Genomic DNA, 23159 nt, shown 5'->3' with positions numbered 1-23159 from the left:
CTTGCTGCAATGGCGCTAAGACGACTGAAGGAGCTCAAAGACAATTCTTACTCCAGCCTTAAAAGCCTCCTCGGCACTCAGAACGCTTCAGGGTGGGAGCTGGCGGGGGGAGAAGGGCGTCTGGCTCCTGCTCGCCAGGGTTCAGCCGAACAAGAGTTGGGGAGTGGGGAGCGCTGGGGCAGACTCTTGCCGGCTATAGATCTTTTCAGCAGCAACATGTGATCCTGCAGGCAGCAGCCAATGCTGAGAGTTAGCGGCTCCCCATCTATTTCTGCTGGGTTTGGGTCCTGACGAGCACAGGGCACCGCAAAAAGCTTCCCCAAGCACAGGCCAAACGCTTCTCTCATACAGACTTGACTTGGCAGTACGTGTTTTGCTGCTCCAAAACCCTCTCACCCTAATAACATCGTGGTGAGAGGGGTTTTGGTTGATGACACTACCTGAGTCTCCCAACCAGAAAACATAAAGCAGAGAACCAGAAAAGTGGTAAAAATACTGCAAGGAGCCTCACATCTGCTGCATTTTATGGTTTAAATGGATGGTACCTGCTGTCTGAGCCAAAGAAACCAGGATATTATCCAACACACGCTGCAGGACGGAACTTACCCCTGTGAAGGTGACTGCATGCTGCCAACAGCTGCTGTCACCAGGCAGCTGAGGCCCCCCCTTTCCTTTCTCTGCTACTGGGCAGCCTTCCCGCCACTGAGGAACAGTTCTCACTTACCAGAACAGCAACAGGATGTCAACATCACTAGATAGCTGGAATTTATTTTAAACCCACATACATCCCCAATTCCCAGTAGGGAGTACAGGCAGGTTACGTTTTAACTGGGAACACGCACACAAGTGTCACAGAAGCAAAAATCACCCGCTGCTTTCGTGAAGCCTTTTCATTCTGGGCCATTTCCCTAAAGCGATGGGAAAGCCACCCATAATTTTGGATGAGGTTCTCCCATCATGTTCGCTCTTTTTTGTTTACCCATACAACACCACCTACGCACTTTCGGACACGTTCATATCTCTGGCTGATGGAATGGAACGCTTGCATTTATGTAGTTTCTCAGCCCAAAGAAAGTCAATAAACATTCCAGTGGAAAAAAAGCAATGAAGGTGTGAGAATCTACATTTTAAACACAGCGGGGAGACAACCCCAAAACGTGTAGCTGAGAGGTGTCCTTAGAGAAGACTGGTTGAAACACCTGCATGCAGATCACGTTCTCTCAGGCTGCAAAAAACATGTGACCTGGTAGCACGTTCGATCCACTCGGCCCTTCTGCTGGGGGCGTGCACAGAGGGGCTGGATGAGGCTGGGGGGCTTACCTGGCAGAGTTCGCTACTGGTGACACAGCTACGGGGCCAAAACCAGCTCAGCGCCGCCTACCTGTGCTGCATTCGCCCTCCACGGCCACATACGCAGGAAGCCTGGCTGGGGAGGAGAGCAAGGTGTGCACAACGGGGCCACGTTTTCATACCTGCCGTCCCCTGTCCATCCGATCTTCAGGTCTCTGCGGGTAGTTCATTGGTCCGCCCAGCCCCTGGTACTGGCTTGGCTGGTACTGGTTTTGGGATTGCAGCATGCGGTTCCAGGCAAGAAGAGGAGCAGCCCCAGCAGTTCTGTGTGAAGAAGAAACACACTGCATCATGAACTTGGCTCCTAGGGAGAGTTTCACATCACCAAAATCCCAATTTCTATAGCCTGGGATGATAAATGACACGATTTGTCTGTACTGCCATATCCAGCTACGCCAGCAAGTCGCTGGAGATAAATGATGGGGAGGGAGGGAATCACTTTCAGGATTCTCCTACCAAAAAGCTTACCGCTTCCCTCACAGCAGCTGGAAAGCTACAGGACCAGGTACTACCGCAAGCATCAAATTCAGTTTTACACATCAGAGGCTTTTCCAATTCCTCGGAAGGATTCTGCCCATCGTTTATTGGCAGGGGCTTCACCCGCAGCGCTCGCGGATGCAGATGAAACCCCAGCTATCACCGAGTTCGCCGAACGTAACACACCATCTAAAGAGTAAACATGTGCGATAGGGGAGAATGAGGCTTTCTTTTCTAAATGTCCAGACTCTTTCTGGGAGTCCATTCTTCCCAGTTAATTGCAGGTTGCAAATGAATTCTTACGGCGAGTATTCTGAATCTAGGGTAGGGGCCTTGGCTGCTTTTTCCCATCCATTATTCTGCTCAATATGTCAGAAGGTCTGATCGGGAAGAAACCTTTTCAAGTTCTATTGATGCCGTTTTCAATTGACCGCGGTGACCTAGCAACATAAGCACTAATTGGCATGGACTGACTGACATTTGGTGTACAGTTTATATGGGAACGCAAATTCAACGTCCATTATAACCTAGTTTGCCATCCCAGATTACTAACGGCAAGAAATGTTTTGATTGCCTTCGAGTACCTATTCTAACATGACAATTATAAAGCAACAGGTATAATGCATCAAATTATTGTTTGGTTTAAAATATTCAGAGACATAGTACAGCCATGACAGAGTCTGTAAAGCTGAGCAAGGGTAAGGGCACGATTCCCCATGGAATTCACAGCGGTGATGTTCCCTGGTACGATACGTTCTTGCAAAGGAAAAGCATTGGCTAGCAGAGACCGTTAATCTTTCCTGACCCCTGTTCGAGGCAGCGTGGGTTAGAGAGCGCGAGCACTGTACGTCATGTTTACCTGCTGCACCGCTGAGCTGGGAGTTGCTTCGCGGGGCTTCAAAGAGCCTCTGCCTCGATCTGCTGGGTTAAACCAGCAGTGTTTAGCCTTGGAGGAGTGACCCTACGCAGGGGCTGATGCAGTCTTTCAGACACGCAGCTCAGGGGGGAGGTAGGTAGGACTTTCAGGACCAAGGGATTTCACAGCCACTCAGGCCAGCGGAGCTGCGAACAAGCGAGGGAGCAATGCTGGGAGCGGAAGGACTTTTACACACACCGCTCTCCAGCTGGGACAGAGGCACAGTTGGAACGAAGACAGGTAAACGTATGACTAAAGTGAAAACAGGCATTTGGGGCATGAAGGTTTTCTCTTTTTGGATGCAAACTGCTTTGGGTTTCACACTGGAGCCTGCAAGGCAGCTGCTCCACCTGCTCAGGTGAAGACCTGCCTGTATTTTAGGAAGGCCAAAGCAACCCCTACCAGCTCTAGAAATGAAACAAACAACCTGATTCCTGATTATCCAAGTGTGAGTCTTACCTGACAATACGGTAAACACAGTGTGCAATAAATGTACTGAAACTGAACCCTCAGAAAAGCTGAGCTGTGTGGGTTTAGTTTTAGCTTCAGAGGAGGTCTAGACATTCCAAGTGTGATATCCCTTTTGATTAAGTATTTTGAGTGCTAACTGTCCACTCCCTCCATTATTCATGGAAAACAGCAGGCTCTTCAAGAAAAATACACGTCTCAGCCTTAAGGAAAACTACAGGAACTACCTATATAGCCCCAGCTCCAATGGGAAAGCTGGACACAATTTTCATTTGACACTAATATGTATTTGGGACAGAATTTAAACTTCCTTATTTCAATAAAGTGCTGCTTAGTGAAAAGTTGGGGTATTCAATGAAACACGTCAACATCGACATCACTGTTATGTTGGGGGATTTTTGCTTCAAGGCCATCCAAAAGAATGAAATTGGTGATTTTCACTTAGGACCACTACAAATTCTAGAGGATAAAGCTAGTAAGAAAAGAAAAAAGCTGTGATGCATTTTCCGCTCTTAAAGCCAGAGAAGCAGCTGACACCTTTTTGCTGCTCTTCATTCACAGAACTACACACTACCTCAAAAAAACCCCACCCAAATTTTAGATTTTCATCCGGTAAACAACAATCAGGAAATTATTATGGTCCTCACAGCACTCGACTTCATCTTTGTCCAGTGGACGTATTAACTGGCGACTCAGCTACCCGAGGGTGGAGAGCTGTAGGCAGCAAAGCTGTGCCCCACGGGTAACAAAACCAGAATTGCGCTACTTGGAATATCACGTGGGTTCACACAGAGTTACTCAAAGGCGCTATCCAGTTATGTCAACTCAGGATTAAACTATATTCACATGGGGTAGCTAAAATACAACTTTGGGAAACCTTAGAAAGTAAAACATCTTGGTGTTCCAACCTCAGCCTCTTTGGAAGCCTCTGAGCACAAGTCTTTGTGTACCTGGATGACAAACTTCCATCAGCCAGGAAACCAGGTAGCACCTGTAACCTCTAACATAGCAGCTCAACAGCACTGAAGGGAAGAGCATGGATAAGCTGCTGCAGCCTCCAGGAAGGCAGCCCAGCCAGAGCAGAGCCTGAACAGGACACATGGGGAGGTGCCCTGTTCACTGGCAGTTCGCCCCTGTGATTCTACTTGCTGCACACTGAAGTGCATCGCCAAAAGTAAGAAAGCTTCTGCAGGAGACAAGATCATCTGGGTTCTGCAGAAGCAGCTTGACACTGCCAGGTTTTTTCCACCCTGGCCTGTGAAAAAAGAGCTGGTTTAGCTCCCACTCTACCCTTGAGCCAGCACAAAGGCTCAAAGCTTTCCTGGCAGCAACCAGGCTCCTTGCTTATCCCTCGCTTGATGTCGCAAATCAAGGGTATCGCAGTCTCCTCCCAACCCACTTCATCTGAAAAGGCTGAAGCAGGGGCTGGCCTCTCCCTCAATTACTTTCTTCCTGGGAGCAGAGGTGACGGAGAGCAGAAATTCCTCTCTGCTTTCCTGGGTGGGTGGCACCTTGTTGCCCGGGGAGCACTGAAGCCGCGAGCAGCGACAGCCTCGGGGGTAGCTGTATAGGGAACGGGCAGCTCCCAGTGAATTAACTGGGATACTGAGAACCTCTCGGGGAAGGGGGGTTCAGTTCAGCTGGTTCAGCCATTTTTCCTGCACCAAGCTTACCCATGTTGCCGTTTAACCTTTCGCTCAAGTCTCCATGCTGTACGGCAACTAACCCAAGGTATCGGGTTGTTCAGTTGCCCAAATCAAACACCTTCCAAGAATTCCTGCTCCTCAGCACTGCGAGTGGCAGGTATGTGATTTCCATAAACATCAGAGGTGTAACAACGGACTGTCAGGGAGGGAAGCACTGTAAGCACACCATTGGCACCGGAACGCCAGGGTGGGATTCTCTGAGCTTCTCCAAAGCTCATTTTCTAGGTAAGGATGATACATCCTCAACTTTAACACCTCAGGGGATGCCAGCTTCCTCAGGTTTGGGAAGTGAACAGTGAGGTGAACACCACAGCCCTAGAAGTGCGCCGGGCAGGTCAGGAGATGGACTCGCCAACAGTGGCAAGCTGCAACTAAACGCTCCGAAGCAGCTGGGCAGTGTGTGGACACCTCAAAATACTGGCACAAACCAGGGACTGTAACCTTACACGGGGGTTCTGATCAGAGAGATGCTCCATTATGACAGCCGTAATAAAAACCTGCATTTCAAGTGGGAAACAAGCAGAGTTTCTGGCTGAAAGGAGTTATTCGTAGGTGAACTGAGAAACCCTTCCACCCTGCAAGAAACAAACAGTCTAGAAAATAGATAAAAATATGGCATTGTAGAAGTAAGGACAAGTTGCAGACCCCCAGCGGTATCTCACAATGTGGAACTACAACTATATAACTAAATCGGGTTTAATCGAGGTGTGAGAATAGCAACTCCCACAGACAAAGCGATACTGAAGTTTGTAACGCAGGATGCATTTATAATGCAATATTCCTCGCTGACGTGGCACAGGACAAGGGAGCTGGACTTACTTCAACAGGGATCAAAACGGTTGCCATGGAAAGCGTGATTGTGAAGAGCTCAATAAATTCTCCCAAAGCTGATATTTTCAACAGTTAACACTTGCAAATAAAACCATGGAAAAAAAACCCCAAAGCCGGAGTTGCGCCTCAGAGTACAAACTTCAAAGGTCTCAGATTCGCTCTCGGGAGATGTAAATAAATATCATTATTCATGGCTTTCGCAGGTACGCTAGAGTTTCTACAGCCCGTCTGACTTAAGGACAGACAACCTATCAACGAAGGAAAGCACGTAAAACATCCCTTATTATCAAACCATGTCACATTCCTTCTATTCGATGGCACTTATTGGACTGCAGATTCCATAATCCTTCCCCGAGTCCCTTCTGCATTTAATTCAGTTCAGTCTTAAGTAGTTAAAGAAACTGTTTTCAGTGGCAACTAATAACTACTGACCTACAGTGACACCGCCCTACAATAGGCTTGTCAGGCCTGAAAAACTTGTACCAAAGAAGCTGATTAGGACTTCAAGAGGTTTGTAGCAAGAATCAATGGCCAGTCTGTACTAATGCCGCGGTTGCGGCACAGCCATGATAAAAGTGGAACACCATTAGTTATGCCTCATTAAGCTCCACAGCCCTCCTAAAAAGAAATTTGTTTAGCCTGTCCAAAAATCTAATGCAGTTTCAAGCTCTCTGTGTTCAATTTCATAGTATCTCAAAAGCTTCAATAAGATGAAGGCCAAAGAACCAAGAACGGTACCAAAGCACCAACAGTAAAGTTAATTTTGAAGTCTGAGATTTAGTGGAAAGTGGTTTTCTCCCTTTTTTTTTTTCTCTACAAAGTACTCGAGCCTTTTAAAGGGTGAGCACCACAGTGCACCCGCAAAATATAAATACATCATGGACATCAATTAAGCGGCAAAACACCTGCTGCACAGCACTGTTTCAACACATTTAAGCTGCAACGTTCAAAACAAAGAGGAAAATAAAGTTGTGAAGCCTGGCAGAACCAAGCACACGCTCCTGGGCCACGTTTTCCACAGCTTCAATCCCGCCTGCCTTACCTCTGCGGTGTCTGTTGGAACAGGGGCGTGGGACCTCGCCACGACTCCTGGGGTCTGAGATCTAGGGGGTAAAACAAAGCGTTAACAAGAAAAAAAAAAAAAAACAAACAAAAAACCAACAAGTATATTCCAAGAACTGGATTGTTTTTGGAAGTCAAACAGGAAAGTTCAGGCTGGATATGCTAATAAACACGTTTTTCTGAGTTCGTGGGTGCTGCTGCTGATTTTGAGAGAGGCCTCACATCCATCCGTGGCCAGCTTAGCAGTAATTAATAGAAGGCACCTTATTCACGTTTCAATGCATAGTTCTATTCAGGATGTATTTAAAGATAGTTAAAACACATTTAAAAGTTGGCCTAGACAACGATAATCTACTAATAAAGATCAATTAATGATCTCTCAGAGAACGTAATCAGGCTGAATTCAACCTCCTGGGGTAATACCTTGGCTGGGGACCTAGCACTGCAGCCAGCAAGACCACCCACTTCTCAATTGTTTCTCCTACCCAAACTTACAAAGATGCAGCAGTAACAACATTGCTTTAACAGGACACGCAATTAAACGGTTGTTGTCCTTCTAAATAAACTGGTCAGTAAACAGGATAAAAGAAACGGCTAATCAATGGCTCCCTGGCCAGCCCCCAGCCCTCAGATTGTGCAGCAATCAAAAGCTTCAGTTTCAGTGACACCTTTGATTATTTTCAATGGTGTTTAAGTGTGACCTAATTCCAACAGCTGGTTCCAGGAGTTGTCTAATGGTCATTCCGCAACGGGACAGCCATGCCCTGTTAAACTGCCGATATTCAAGTACACCAAAGCTTTGCAACCATGTGAATGAAAAGCGGTGGTGGGGGGGGAAACAACAGATAGAGGGAAAAATCCGTGCCTCTCTCCCAACTGCAGCTGGATTGCCTGTGGGATTTAATGGTCTGACCCAGACAGACACCTCTCAAGGCAGGGGAGGGGGCGGGCAGCCCCCACTGAGGATAACACCATTTCGTCAGGGGAAATAGATTCTCAGCAGCTCCCGTGTTTCCCCCTGGCCTTCCCCTGGGCAGTGCTGATCCACTTCAGCAACGGCCCAGGCTGCAGAGGGGCACACTGTATTTTATTTATTTATGAACCACCACGTATATATACACTCCCCTCTCCACAGAGACACCCACGCAGAAACATGTATGCTGTTCCCAACCGATGCCTGTAATTGGTTATTTCAGTCACAAGAGCTACGTCTCCTAGGCCTGGCCCAGTTCTCCTTTTGGAGACACAAACACCCATGAAAACCACCTTTATTTCACAAGAATAATGTCCATGTTTCCCCCACCCTCCTCCCCTGTGCAGCCTGAGGTACGCGAGACCCCTCAGTACCCGGACAATTATTTGGACTCATGCAGTCTCTCCCTCCCTGGTCAGAACTTCACATTTTCATGGCAGTTTAACACCACATCTTCCAACGCCTGCAAGGGCCAAATGGTGCTGTAGTGAGAAATCTGGCAGGATGATGTTGGTCTGGCCCTATACAGGGTCTCCCACTCACAGACCCTCACTGCAGGGCTAGTGCAAAACCTGTGTCCCGTTCAATCGATGCCTTTGTACGTGAAAAAGAAAGGGCACAGCTCTCCTGCTGTAACCACAGCTCTAGGGAACAGTTTAATGAAATCATCATCCAAACATTTAAAGGCACCTTGTTACTATTCATCTGTGTGGCTCTGAAAGAGAACAATCTGAGGGAAAAAAAGCTCAGAGCAGCAAACTGCACTTCAAAAAGGTGCAAAATCGGAGAAGAAACGACAATTAATATTTTCTCTCGTCTTCAAAACTTGGGCATTTCCTAGAGCTATAAGACCAAATAAACTGCCTCCTCCAGCAGCCCCTCAAGTAACAATTTATCTAATCAGTGTGGCAATCAAAGACGAGATTTTTGTGTTTACTGATTGCACTAATCAAAATCACTTTTCAAACACAGCTAATTGACAAGTTTACTGACTGAAACTCAAGTCATAAATCAGATATCCGGTGCTGCTGAAACCAAATACACCATTCACAGAGTCCCGCACTTGACTCCCTACGTTATCAGCGCAGACAATTATTCATCAGCCGAAAATTGGCACATCAAAGTCAAATCAGAGAACAGCAGCGAGCAACACCCACTGCCAGCTCTTGAGGAGACGGCACTTTGGGCGACTGCGTTGCCCTTCGGGAGCCTCGTTTCACTGCACCATACATACAATACCACACAAACACAAAGTTGCTCTGCAGCAATCCCACAAAATGTGGGAATTCAAATCACGTCAGCTTGTTTTCCAGGAGCGTGTGGGCTCAGGATGCTTCTGCTTATGGCACAACATACTGCTGTTCTCTCACAATTATGTGGCCGATGGATGTGACCTTGACTCAAGAGAGAGGCTGCCCCATGAAGAAAACTCAGCGTAGGCCTTCCCATTCCTTCTCATTTGCCTTTCTAGTTGGAGATCTGCATTTGGACAGAGATTTGTGCTCAAGCTGAAGGACGTGAAAGCAAAAGGCAAGAGAGCTGTGCTGTCAGGTCGAGGCACACCTCCTGGTACTCCAAGACAGAACGCTGTCTGGGTAAGACTGGCCCATGTGCTCAATCCTGACCACGAATTTCCATCGGAGCCAGCCCACTATGCATGCAGACTATTTGTTCTGTTCAACGAGGCGACCACCACCTGCTGCCGTGAGGTTCAGAACTGCCGACGCGCTCCCATCTCGGCAGGTTTGCTTCATGCTCCACCCACACAAGCCAGGATGCATTATGGTGTCCGGCGTAGTCCTGTTCGCAATGGAATCCTTCAGTGTGAACATCGAAAAGGCTGATTTTGGCAGAAGTTTTGGGCTATAGTACTTGGAGGTATGATTCTAACAGAGGTTTAAGCAATGGTTTAACCCTTTCACCAGCGTCTCTACCTGGTAAAAGAAGAGTTATGGCACATGCAGCCACTTGGTCGAGTAAGTCAACCACCAACGTCTTAAGTCGTAAAGACTTCATGCCACAGTCAATTTAAATCAGAAGTTAATTAGCATTTAAGACTAATCTCCTAGGACAGCTTGGTGTCATTAGCAGAAGAGGAGAACCACCACAAACCGAACTGACAAAGAACACATTTGCAGCACATTGCACCGCGGTCTCCCAGGAAAACAGCGCATGCCAGGAACCAGCTTCTCAACTCCAGGATGAAGAGCCCTGGAGAGCAACGGCTGGCACACAACTCCTGCTTTGTGAAAGGGCCTTTGCGCGAGGACCGCAGCATGCCGCAACGGCAGCCGGAGGGACCAGCAGGTTGACCTAGCGCCTTTTTTTTTTTTTAATGAAATTGACCTTTGGCTGATGGGAAAAAGCAGCATAATGGGAAATGGCACAAGGAAAGAAATCACAAAAAGCCTGGCTTTCAGATTCGCTGGGCACACCTGGAGAACAGCAACTGGGATGCCTGTGGCAATTTGAGGGGAGAAAGGGACCTGTGAGGGAAAGCCACCAGACAGTTCTTCTGAGGCCAACAGATGGACTGGGATTTCATATCCATCAGCAGATTCAAGCCTCCTCAGTTTGAGAGGAGGATGGCATTGGGGCGTATCTGCATGTGGAGTGCTTCCTGTACAACACAAGGTGCGCAGGTGCCGGGAGGATGATGGCTCTCCAAGTACCCGACTAGCAAGATTGGAACTCTGCACGGAAGGCAGAGAAAACTGCTTTGAAATATTTCCCACAAAGCATTAAGACTCCTGAAGGTCGAGTCTTGAACAGCAACGTAGGGTCCGATGGGATCACAAACACTTTCTCCCCAAAACCACGCAGACTTTCTCTTTTTGGGGACTAATTAAAAAAATGCGATGCCTGTCTGGTAGTTCTGCCTTTCCATACTCTCCTTTTTCAATCATATTTCTTGTTTAACACACCCACTTGTCTTTTAATCCAAGTTAAAAGCTCCAGGCTCTCATACTGAATCTGTCTCTCGGCTGAAACCAACCCGACTGCTTGCACACGAAAGCTTCTGCACGCACTACTCAACCACATTTCACCTGCTTTGGGACTGGACACTAGGATTAACTCAGAGCGGTCATCAATCTTTGTTCACCGTTTCACACGTAGCAAAAGTGCGAGTCAAGTGTAACAAGGCTGACAGCTTCAGCAAGCACTAACCTGGTCTGTATGTGACCAAATGTTGGGATTCAAACTTCACCCGTGTCAGCTGTTTAAACTTCAAACACTTGCATACTTCATTTCTGCAGGAATTCAGCTGAACGGCGAGAACTTCTTATTTTAAAGCACCTTTTTAGGCAGTTTAGCCAAGTTTCCCCGTTGTCTCAATCCCATCATTACAGAAATGCAGCTCCTGATCACAGGCGAAGAGACAGGACTCTTACCCAGCATCCTTTTGGGGACCCCTTTGCCAAGCATTTCCTGCCCAGGATGAAGAACTTCACCTTAGGCCACACAGGATCTATCCTACTCCTTCCAGCAACCCCACCCCATCACCAAGCCAACAGCAATGCTGTCCCTGACCTCCTGACCATCTCCTACCACCTCTTTCCCAGAAGCCACAACACCTACCACAGGCAGACACCAAACACAGGACAGTGAAGGAGCAATTTCAGTTCAGTCTGGCATCTCGGCACCAGTCACAGCCCTTCCTTCAGTCCTATCATTTCTCCTGATCTGCCACCACGACTTGTGCAGTAATTATTCTCTGTGGCCAGCACCTTTGTTGTTCTCTTTGGGCACAAAGCACCACGCTTCTAAGTCTGCTGGCGATGCTGAGATTCAGTCATACATTGAGTACGTTCCGGATAACGGACAGCAGGAACCCTTAGCAGACAAAGAGCTACTTTTCCCACTCTGTTTGAATACTGGGTGCAGGATCCCAAACGGGATCCCACTTGCAGGCATGCCATTATGGTTTAGTGCATTTCACTGCAGCAGTTCCACGAAGGAAGTGCATTAGAGCACAACACGAGGTTAAGACAGCAGATGCCTGAATAATCCATTTTTTATCTGTCACAGTGCAGCAGCCCAAAATGAAACCGTAATACTTTTCATACTCTGAAATGTAGGAAGCAGAACCCACTTACTTGACAACAATTTGGGAATCTGCTGCTGCCCGCTCAGAAGCGGCCTGGCGTACGGGCTCCCGTAAGTTCCGAGAGGTACTGCGTTGGCGTACATTCCTGGCATCCCTCTTTCCCTTGGCATCGTATGGCTGTTGCACATAAGAGACAGAAAGGAAAATAGAATAGGGTGTTTTTATGAATGTCATCTCCCAGCACAGCTGCCACCCAGCCCATCAAACAGCCCGGCTCTCCCCAGGAAACTGGCACAAGCACGAAGCAGCGACTCGCTTACGGATCAGGGCCCAGGGCACAGCAGAAAGCACGTGCTTTGTGAGCCGGCCCCAGCAAAGGAAGCTCTGATAGCAAGCCACAATAAGCAGAAAACCACAAAGTTTCCTGCAAACTGCGTAAGAGTTCAGTAAAACTGAACTGCTGTCACAATTCCTGGTACGTGAGAGTTGACGGGGGGGGTGCATCTGCAATTACTGGCGCATCTGTTTGCCAGGCCTTTGCTGGTTTTCCTGTGCAGATCTTTGCACCAAGACTCTGATGCTGCAGCTCAGAGTGTACATCTTTATTTGTCAGTATGACAAGCTCCTTTAAAACATTCTCTCCTGGCTCTTTATTTTTATGCTGCAACGCACATGCTTTGAACAAGGGCTTTTAAAAGACATCCCTGTCTCCATAATCTTCTTCATTATCAATTATCACACACCAAAGTTTCCAAGATGGAACACCAGAATCTCATCTCTGATGGTCCATCCCACCCCCTTTGCTCCTTTTTTTAAATTAAGAAAAGCAAGGATGGAGTACAGTCTTACCCCAAAGTTCTAAATGCTGACTGGTCCAGATGGACTGGCTTTCTGTCTCGATTAAAGCCCAGCTGCGGTCTCCAAGGCCTCCCATCATTGTTGGTTTTTTCCCAGTCTCCTGGCTTCAGAACCGGAGAGGGTTTCCTTCATATTAAAAACAGTTCCGTAAATACTCGTCAGAGCACATACCTGGATTAATGAAGGAAAGTGGGATTGTTTGAAAACTGACAACTGATACTTACTTTGCACCAGGTAACACCACAGCCTTGAAAACAAAGTCTTCATCAAATTGTGGATCTTTGAAAGAGATACTAGGAGAAAGTATTTGAGGGTTAGGTTCACATGGTGATTAAGAAGTAATTACTGCTTTGTTAACAGTGATGTACACAACAAATAAGATTCAGGAAGCCACGACTTAAACTGCAAAGTACATTTCTTGCACACAGACTGTGTTGGACTTGGAGGCCTCAATTACCTTCCCCAGGGTGACCTTTCTCCTCCTCTGTATCAACGGCCAGTCCAAAAGGAAGTTTAGTGTCTAGAAAACAGTTCGGCCTGCGTATGGTAATGAAAGTATCCTCTGCAGCCCCTTGAGCACAAATCCTCTATCAAAGCACCGACTGCAGCTGATTAAGTTCAAAGGCTGCCACGGCACAGCCAGGAAGGGTACCAGCTTGCTATGCAGCCGAGTCCGAAGTGGGATTTCCTGGGCCAGGGGAGTTTTATCCTCAAAGGTAGCTTTGCTGTTCCCATGGAGGGAAGTGACACCTCGCAGACTCTGCATTTTGAGCTGTCTAGTATCAAACCGACTAGTAAGAGAGCAGAAAGTGGCTGAAAGCTTAATTCCCGCTGGTACAATGCATTATACAGCAGTGTGGATTTTTTCCAGGAAAATTCATCCCCACTCCTAGCAATTCCCATCTCTGGCGTAAGTATCCAGGTCTCCCACTACCCACCATTTGATAAAGGAGAATGCTTGGGATGCCAAGACAAAAGCAAACAACTGAGCAGAATCATCTCACTCTGCCCGCTGAAATACAACTATGTTTCAGCAGAGAATGAATGAGCAGAGAGAATAATGGTCTCCTAGAAAATCCAGCCAGAGTCAAAAGAACTGGAGAGCAGAATCATGACTGCTCATACTATCTCCAGAGACAGGAAGAAAAATCCTTGCAGTAGAGAAATGGACAGAAGAGTAAAACAGTTTAAACTCCCTGACAGTGGCAGATGGAAAGCCAAAACCTACCTCAAACTCATCACTCAAGGTAACTAAATTCTCATTTCAGCACATCCTTCCTACAACATCCTGACAAGCCACAACTTGGCATTTCTTACTGCCCGCAGACAGTTGCTCTAGTTGGACCAAATTATGCCTCCTTGGAGGAAAACACCCCATGCAGACAGGTCACAAGTGATTTTCAGTGTCTCAAGTATCTCGTGTGTCTCAAGAAGTGAAAGGTTATAGGCTTGAGCATTATGTACCTATTATACTGTGGCAAATCCAGCGGGAATGACATACAACACCCTAGATCTACAGAAATGCCCTGTCAAGTGCAAGGGTAATTAAAATCTTCCGTGACGACAAGGTTTACCCTTGGAAACTGTGCACTGTTTTTTATTCATGATGAAGTTTCTCATTATTCATTCAAACTTTACATTCGGGCAAAGTGTCTCACTCCTTTACTTCTGAAGGACACAACGCTTACATTCTCAGGAATCCTCTGGGAATTGCTAGGAATAAAACTGGATCGAAAACCAAGGGGCAAAACACAAGAGAAAAAGGGCTTTCAATCCAACACTCAATCCCATCTCAGACACTTGCCCTTGTGAACGTTCCATTTTCTTTAATTCAAAAGGCTTGATACAGACCATCAGGTTCTGTAGGTGTTGCTCTTTGCTTGCCAAAGACCCAGAAGTCCTGTTTGACGTACCGAGAAACAAGCGTTTGGGACATTTCTGCAGGGCACACCCACCCCAAGCCAAGCCTGCTGCGTTACAACATCGTATCTTGGGTTCAATTCTCACCAAAACCCAGAAACATTTACTAGTGCTGAAGCTTTTACTTCAAGAGATGGATTCTGCTGCAAATTCAACACTACAAGCTGAGTTTTGCTTGCTGCATTTTGTACACTGTTGCCTGAAAGCCCTGAGTTTACTTACCTGACTGCAGAGTTTTGTGCCAGGTCACGCAGCATTGGAACAGGAGACTCCACTGTCCTAGTGAAGAGAAAAATCTCCATCAAACGGTCACGTAACTTATTTCTCACCATTTGCTCCCCTTTCTCTGTCGCTACTGCTCTCACGCCTCCGTCAGCTAAGCCTGTGACACGTAAAAGGCATTTCAAAATTCACTTGCCTTTCCCCTAAAGCCTATAAGCAATGGAATGACTGAATCCTTATTTCTTCCTGCCATTACTTCTGCAGCTGATCTGTGTAGATTCTCTGGTGTCTAGCAGATCCCTCTGCTCACCCCATGGCACACAGCATTGTCCCAAGCTCTCGTTACACAGAGTCGATATAAATGTCTGCTCGTCTTCACAGAACCGCGAGCAAATTACTTCTCCAGGTTTAAAAAAAAAAAAAACAAAAAAAACCAACCACTTCTCACACCCTATCTAGGGAAGGCAATGCCAGAGGAGTTTTCTTGGCACTGCTATTCCCTCTCCTCATACTCCTGGCTGGCCAAGACAAGAAGAGAGGGATGTGTACTGGTGAGTGTGACCTAGGACACATTATCTGCCCAACAAAATCAGTGTGTGTGCATTTAATGCAAATGAGAACACCTGCTTAAGCCTCTAAGTGAGATAAATGAATGCATATCCTCCAACGTGGAGATGACACTGATAATTTCTCAGACACAATGCAGTATCTAGAAAACCAAAAAATATTAGCATGTGCTTTATGTGTAGCTGGGAACAATCCTGGATCCAGTGCTGTAACCTGAACGGAAAATAGCAAAATGTATCTATCTGGACTGTTTTCTTTAGTGCAATTAAGATTAGCACATAAAAAGCAGCTCTTGGTTTTTTTTCCCCCCCAAGAAGCACACACTGTCGGAAGTTACAACCCACATTAAATTAACATCCACACAAAAGCAGAGGCCAAACCAACATGACCTTACTCACCAAGGTCACTGGTCACTACTACTTTCATTATACAGTCCCTGTTTAACCTCTTAAAAAGTTCAAACATTACTAAACACAAAAAAAAAAAAAAAAAATTGGTCGTCATCAGTGAAATGACAAACAGAAATAAGGATACACCAGCAATTAAATGCACACATCAGAGCACTTGAAAGGTTTCAGACGCTGCTGTAAAAGCTTAGTTCTCATACAAGAAAATAGGGCTACAGAAGAAAAGCTTTGCTTGCTCGTTTTTACATATTCTGATAATACACACCTACTACGAAACCCAGCACTAAATGCGCTGCCTTGTCAGGAGTTTTAGGTTTCTCATTGCAGAGACAAAGAGATTTTTATTTAAATGCAGACACAACTGAAGGAAATGTCCTTCAGCATCAAACAGCCCGTAGCAAAAGCTGTACTCACTGGTCTGGAAGAACAGCATTGTCATTCAGTGTCAGCTTTCCCTGGATTCCGTGACACAGCTCTGGAGGTATATCCACTGGCTATGGAAAAAATAACTTCTCAGCTGAAGCACTTTTAGACCTCCACCCCCACCACTTCCAGAATCCCTCAACGAGAAGTACAACCCACCTCTGTGGTTTTGGTCTTGTACTGCTCTACAATGAAGTCACAAAGCGGGTGGTGTTTGCCAACAAAAAGAACGTCACCGCCAAGGCTGTTTCTTCTGCCTAGAAAAGATGAGGAGGATAAGAGTTCAGAGCCAAGGGGGAAGGAAGGAACCCAGCAGACCAGCACACCATCCCGCCACATTTCCACGAAAGGAGAGTGATTTAGGAGGTGGCTTTGCACATTCCTTGGAAGTGCTGGATAGACTGCCTCTGCCCAGAACAGGACGTCTCTGGTCACAGGGGTGGTTAGCAGGCAGTAAAACGACAGGGATCTCGTGTTCAACGGGAAAAATGTTGACTTTAGAACAGAGTAATGTTGAAGATAGAGAGGCTACGGACCAAAACCCTAAAAACCCCACAATTCCCCAGTCAGATTATCCACAGGACCCAGCTGTGAGAGCTCCAAACTCGAACTCATAGAGCACCATCCATGGAGAAGAGGGTTCAGCCTGCTGTAATTCAACCCCAGCAGACATCTAAACACCTTGCTCATCTGGGGTGAAACACAGCAGTGATAACAGGTTGTAACAAAATATCCCAATTCTTACTTTCTTCGGGAGTGAGGTCGGGGTAGACTTCTTCCAGGGCAGCTCTCAGGCGTCGCTCATCGACAAACGGCAATAACGCAACACCTAGGAAAATCAAAACACTGTTTCCATCAGTGACTATTCACACCAGCTATTCATTTCACACCAAGGTAACACAGAGGTTCCTCTCAGGATCAAAATCCCTCTCCGAGCAGCACATCTCAGGGCTCACTCTTACTCGTATTGGATGAAACTGGAGAGCAGCCTCCCCCATTATGCTCCAGCACGTGTTTTCTTCTACTACAGAGCCCGAACAAGTCCTAAGAACTTTACTATGAAAACTCCTCAAAGATGTACAGAAAGTTTGGCAGCCCTTTACAAACAATATTCTCTAAAGGGAGAAGCAGCTGCATTAAACACTGTATCTAGCTTTTCATTCTTCTTATGCATCCAAATATTTCTATATTCCCCAAAGCATTTTTCACAAGGTACTAATGAGCCACTGATTGAACGGAACAAGATCCATTAATTAAATGCAAAGGAGACAAAAGACAATTACACAGTAAGGCTGATAGAAAAATGATTAATCTAGTTCGGGACCAATGAACAAATCTAGAATGACTGCTGAAATTACTACTAATCACCACCAATCCTAAATCAGTTACTGAACCTTAATTTCTTCTTCATACCAATTTCTTCTAAAAAAAAAAAAAAGTACCTGCAGCAAAATACTTCTCCCCCACACCAAGTTAACTTGGTTCCTCGTTGTCTCACTAAGATAAACTTCCAATTTCTTCCTACTTTTACAGAGATTCCTAAGAGTAAGGTCGGTATAGTATAGCTCAAAACAAAAGAAAGCTGCAATTTCACCTTGCCAAGCGTATTTCTTCCCATTTAAGTCAATAGCAAAATCTTCAGGGTAGAAGTCAATGATGCTTGATTCCTGGTTTTGAGAAAATGAGAAATAAATCATTACAGCCCATTATGAAACGGATTCAGAATGCCACGTAGTAGTGTACTTCGTGGAGGGTGAGCAAACAAAGATAAGGAGAACTTTGACTGACAGAAACATCTTTTATTAGATGACATTTAAACACCAAGTGTGGTAGGGCACTGAGAGTACCAAACCAACACATTACGAAGGACAGAGTAATTCCAGGCAACTGGGTTAAGGTATCTGCTCCCCAGCTTTGCTGGTTTTGGTTGGGATGGAGTTAAATTTAAATTTTGCAAGGTTTCTATTCAGTACAGCAAAGTAAACAATCCTACTGGAGTGTCAAAGATTTGGGAAATAATTGTTCTCATTTAAACATCTGAACTCAAAGAATCACTTTTAAGAATCATTGAAGGATCATTGAAGCAATCTACCCAACACTCCCTCCTGGTGTCCCTTACGTTTCTGTCTGAAGTTCACTTTTAAGAATCATTGAAGGATCTCTGCAATCTACCCAACACTCCCTCCTTGTGTCCCTTACGTTTCTGTCTGAAGCAAGGAGCAGCAAGTCATGCTCACGCAACCGCAAGACAACCTCACAAAGAGGACTAAACCAAGGATTTTTACCGGATCTGTCATGAGCTTCCTCCACGTCGGTGGCAGAAAATTTCCACTTGCCGCTGGAAATACACCCATAAGTTGTTCAAGAGGCTTAAACTGTTGAAATTAAAGAACATGATGTAGGACACTTCTAATGAGCCATTAAGTCACAAATAGATAAGTAAAGGTAACCTACTGGTTTTGAGCCTTTCTCAAAATCTGAAGGCATGTCCGCGATACCCTCGAAATCAGAAGCAAAGGGAGCGTAGTGAAAAGGGTAATACCAGTTCCAGGATGCACAGCCCTAGGACAGAGAAACGAGAGACAAAATTAGACAAATCAGAAAAGAAAAAAACAGTAAGAGTCACATAGCCCCGTCAATAAGATGACAAAATTCAGCCCAGCATCAACTGGGAGAAAGAGGAGTCCCCAGGATTAGAAGAGAGAGCCCTTGCCTCTAAAGGTACTTTGGAGTTCAGGTTGGGACTTAACTTTTCATAGCCAGACTAGAGCAAGCGAGTTCACTGGGCAGTGAAGGGAGACCTCGGGCATTTCCTCGGCAGCACAGAGCAGCAGACAGACTTCTGTGCCCGAACTGCTGCATGCTAGGTCTGAGTCACTAAGGGAGACAGCCAGAGAGGCAGGATCAAGCACCAGAATGACACAGAAAACCTTCCAGCAGGCTCTTCACCTCAGTTTGTACTCTGTTTTTCAGTGCAAAGCCCCATTACTAGCTCGAGACCAGAGAACCCTGATGTGATACCCTCTACCAGGCGTGAAATTGTGAACAGTATTTGTTGCAGGCTGAGAAGCAGCCTGGTTTTAACTGCTGCTGTTCTATTCAAGTACAAGCACTAACACACACCTGGAGTCACATTTTGCTTTTCCCCTCTCATTCTGCCTCGAACATCGGGAAGCACGAAGTGCCTTCACTTGAAACAGGGAAAATAATCCTCAAACAGCAGAAAAACTCCAACACATCAGAACATGATGCACTTCGTAAAGGAAAAGTGGCTCTAGCAGGTCTAAGTCAAGTTTTCACCTCTTGGTTGTTTTTCTTAGCAGCACCACTTGAAACAAAAACCTACTATTTTGACTTCCAGTTCTGAATAAGTAAATGTCAATGAAGCTCCTCCAGCAGCGTTTTTGGTATAAAATTACAGCAGCTATAACTATTAAGTGCGATTCTTCAGATGATGGCAGGGTGCATCAAAAGCCAGGTGGACTGCCTTCTTTTCCCCCTTTTTTTTTTTTAATTTCTTTTCCCCTCTCCACACAGATGTTCCCACTAGCGGAACATGCTCCACATTATCAGCATGTTATAAGAAAAGCAAAGCATGTCTTGTGTTCTGTCAGAAGATTCACGGACACTGAGCAATAGTTATTGGAAGCAATTCTGACTATGGTAAAAAACCCACCAAAACCCTCAAGCAAACCTATTTTGAAACTCCACCAGTCCAGCTGCTTCCTAATCTCACCCCTGTACAGGCAAGAAAGCAGTCTGACTGCTGCTTTATGTCGATAGAGACCACCCGTGGACTGCAGGTTACAGCACGCTCAGGTAGTTCTGACACGCCAGCACAAAGCACGTGCATGGCCTTCATCGCTGCACTCAAGTCTGCAGCGCAGGTTTTAAGGTCTAGGGAGAGACTCTTTTAGAGTAACTGAGCAGGAGGCAAAACAGCAAAAACAAAGCCCTGAGGGTTTGTGTGCTTTCACCAAGTTTTCCTGTGGAACATCTCTAAACAGGAAACACTTTCTGTACAGTCACTTTTTGTTGAGGTCTGGCTGGCACTCCTCCTCCGTTCGCCTCAGAGCGCCATGGTCCTTGCCCGAAGCTGCTGTCAGCCTCAACCATTTACTGGCTTTAAGGCTGTGGTCATCCACGCGTCAGTCACTTCAGCCAGAACACGTAGAGACTCAGAAGGACCAGTCACCTACGCGTGTCTTGGTAACTAAATGGCTTTACGAGCTGAACTAGTGAGCATGGCACAGGAACGTGCCCAAATTGGAGGTTGGTATCTGCCTGTCCTCCAGCTCCTACATGTTTAAAGCCACAAATGGAGCATGTGCAAGCGCAACCCCAGTCTGAGCAGGCACCACTGCATGCAACGTCTGCGCATCACACAGCAATGAACACATGCCCCCTGCACGCTCCTTTGACTAAAATAAGCAATTTTAGTCTGCAAATGGGTGTAAATACTTTGATCACCTCTAAGTCTTAGGTCCCTTTTGCCATCCTTTCTCTAAGCCCTGCTGTTTCCCTTAAAATCCAGACTGTCTTTTGCCATGGTTCTCTACTACTGCATCTCTGAAGGCGACGCTGGCAGTTTTCCAGCGAGCAGACACCTACTGCTAACTGCAAGATTGATTTACACACTTTACTCCTGGAACTCTGCATTCCCACAGCCTGTACACCTTGCCACGGTTAACAGCAACACTGCTTTCGGCAGACCCTGCGCCCAGCTGACATCAGTCCTATGCAAAAGGAGCTACGCCAGGTTGTAGAGAGCTCAGCTGCAACAGACTTGCAAACCTTCCCCTGTGCAATTTCCATCCACTGTAACACGCACGTCGGAGCGCACACTCAACCAATTCATGAAGTGGAGGGGAACTCATTCCTTTTTGAAAGAAGTACAGGAGAACACATTAAACTAACCAAGACTGCACAGTTCTTCATAGGCACGCAAGGTATTGCCATGCCTGCGCGCTAAGTTGGGCCAGTGTCAGCCAGCCATCAAAAACGTGTAGTTTTACCGCCACGGCACTGTGTTCCAGTGTCAAAGCCTTGCTGAGATAGATAAACTTCATCGGCTGAGCACATTCCATTCCCAGGTCACACAAAAAATACAACCCACTTGGTCTTCAGGGCACGAAGTGAGTTATTAACCGCCGGTGCAACAAACCCCAAAACGGCTAACTAATCTCTTGCCAGCTCTGACATCTCAATTATCAGAAGATTTAAATCAGATACAGATTACTTCAATCACAATGCAGTTCATGGAACATCATTACGATCTATGGAGGAGACTGACAACTCTGTTCCTTTCAAATTCCTACTAGCATCTCCCAGGCTTTGTCCTTTGTTCGCACATTCAGCCGTTGGCAGTTTTGCTATGCAGGGCTATGTATCGCAAAGGAAAGATATGCATCAGTCCTTAATAAACTAACAAGCACCGTTACTGTATGGGAGAAACAAAAACCTCATTCAAACCTCAAGTCTTGCACAGAAAATAAGCAGGTGCCCGCTCCATCTTCAAAAAAGGGACCGCTTTTCGAAAAACGAGCCACAGATAATTATTATTTCCTGAAGAGAAACAGGGAACAGACACAAAAGGCGACTGAGGTTTCAGAGCAGAATTTTTTAAGTACCTGATAATAGTATCTGAGGACCCAGCAAAGCCCTTCAACGTAGGACTGTACAACCTTACGACGGAATTTCTCGTCGGAAGCGTCCACATCGAATTTGTTTTTATAGTAGCGTTGTTTCCAACCGGTTTCCCATAACCTGCGTAACAAACACAAACACCTGTCATACACGTTAACACACGCACGTTTACATATCCCAGTTAGAATACAAGGCAAAGGCGCTTGCTGCTTCAAGTGCTATTTTAATACAGTTTAAACGAAAGTATTAACCTGGCACTCAACAGCAAGAGAGTCAAATTCGACGGTTGGCATCACAGAGAGCGCAGGTGAAATTCCAAAGCTACCATCCAGACAAATGCTCTTCAAACCACTTGGTAGGAGCAGGGCAGATTTTCAAACACATGCTTGCTGCTGTTAGGATTTTTCCAAACAGTGTTGTTCCCATTTGGCAATTTCACCTTTTCCAGCAATCTACCACCAAAAATGCCATTTGACCCTCGTCCTTTAACTCAGCCAACTACCAGAAAGAGAAGAAACTCTCCCCTCTCCTTATTTTGTTTAATCTACCCTAGGCCAAAATCTTATCTTACTGGAATATCTTCTCACATCAAGTTCATCCCTCTATTCTTAATATCCCTCTGAAGCAGGAAACAGTTTCCCTGCTACTCAAAATAAAACCTAAGCAAATTAATAGCACTAAGCAGCAGCCTGATGTCTGTATTCTACTGCTGTCAGACAAGCTACGATTACCAGCAGTTGTCTGCCACTCAGGAATCCCACGCCGGCTGACTCACATCAGACGAGCTCCCCATCACAGTGGGATTTTCAACCTTCCACGAGTTACTGGAGTCAAAAGAGCAATCTCGGACGCCCTTTATCCTTACTTCACACAGCTCCCCCTTATGTCTGTCTACAGATGGGGCAGGGGAAGCCACCACTTGCTCATCTTTGACAGCCAAGCACCCAAATCCCTCAGTTCTAGTGCACCATGTTAGGAAAAACAGTGGATAGTGTGCTACTGTGCCACATTCCAAGCGAGGCTGTTCTGTGAAGGTTAAGAGTAAACACAGCCCATAGGCTCTGGGTAGTGAATGCAGCCATCCTGGGCATGGGCAGTAATGGGCATCACTGCCTATGGATTCCAGAGCTTTTCCTCCTTGGACACTTTATCCGCTCGCTACATCTGCTGTGAGCCCTGACTGCTTGCCCAGCCCAAGGGCTGACACGTCAGTTTTGAGAGAACGCTTGTGTCACGAGCAAGGAGCCTTTTGCATGCACAGAAAGCTTCGAGCTGTTAGTCCTCA

General features: G+C 46.2%; 1 protein-coding gene across 1 annotated transcript in view; it reads right to left on the bottom strand.

Annotated features, from left to right (window-relative positions):
* XRN2 (5'-3' exoribonuclease 2) overlaps nt 1-23159 on the bottom strand; it is a gene marked incomplete at its 5' end in the record, with an annotated part of 36079 nt that overhangs the window by 2191 nt on the left and 10729 nt on the right. Inside the window, 13 exons of the mRNA XM_010152182.1 lie at nt 1473-1614; nt 6791-6851; nt 11881-12008; nt 12681-12815; nt 12914-12982; nt 14832-14888; nt 16220-16299; nt 16388-16485; nt 16974-17057; nt 17823-17895; nt 18514-18603; nt 18683-18790; nt 21859-21994. Coding sequence (XP_010150484.1) covers nt 1473-1614; nt 6791-6851; nt 11881-12008; nt 12681-12815; nt 12914-12982; nt 14832-14888; nt 16220-16299; nt 16388-16485; nt 16974-17057; nt 17823-17895; nt 18514-18603; nt 18683-18790; nt 21859-21994 — 1261 coding nt within the window. The remainder of the gene's footprint in view (nt 1-1472; nt 1615-6790; nt 6852-11880; nt 12009-12680; nt 12816-12913; nt 12983-14831; nt 14889-16219; nt 16300-16387; nt 16486-16973; nt 17058-17822; nt 17896-18513; nt 18604-18682; nt 18791-21858; nt 21995-23159) is intronic.

Source organism: Eurypyga helias, unplaced genomic scaffold (genome assembly GCF_000690775.1).
Source record: "Eurypyga helias isolate BGI_N326 unplaced genomic scaffold, ASM69077v1 scaffold6925, whole genome shotgun sequence".
Lineage (NCBI taxonomy): Eukaryota > Metazoa > Chordata > Aves > Eurypygiformes > Eurypygidae > Eurypyga > Eurypyga helias.
Note: the sequence above shows the minus strand (reverse complement) of the source record. Positions and strands in the feature narration are given on the sequence as shown.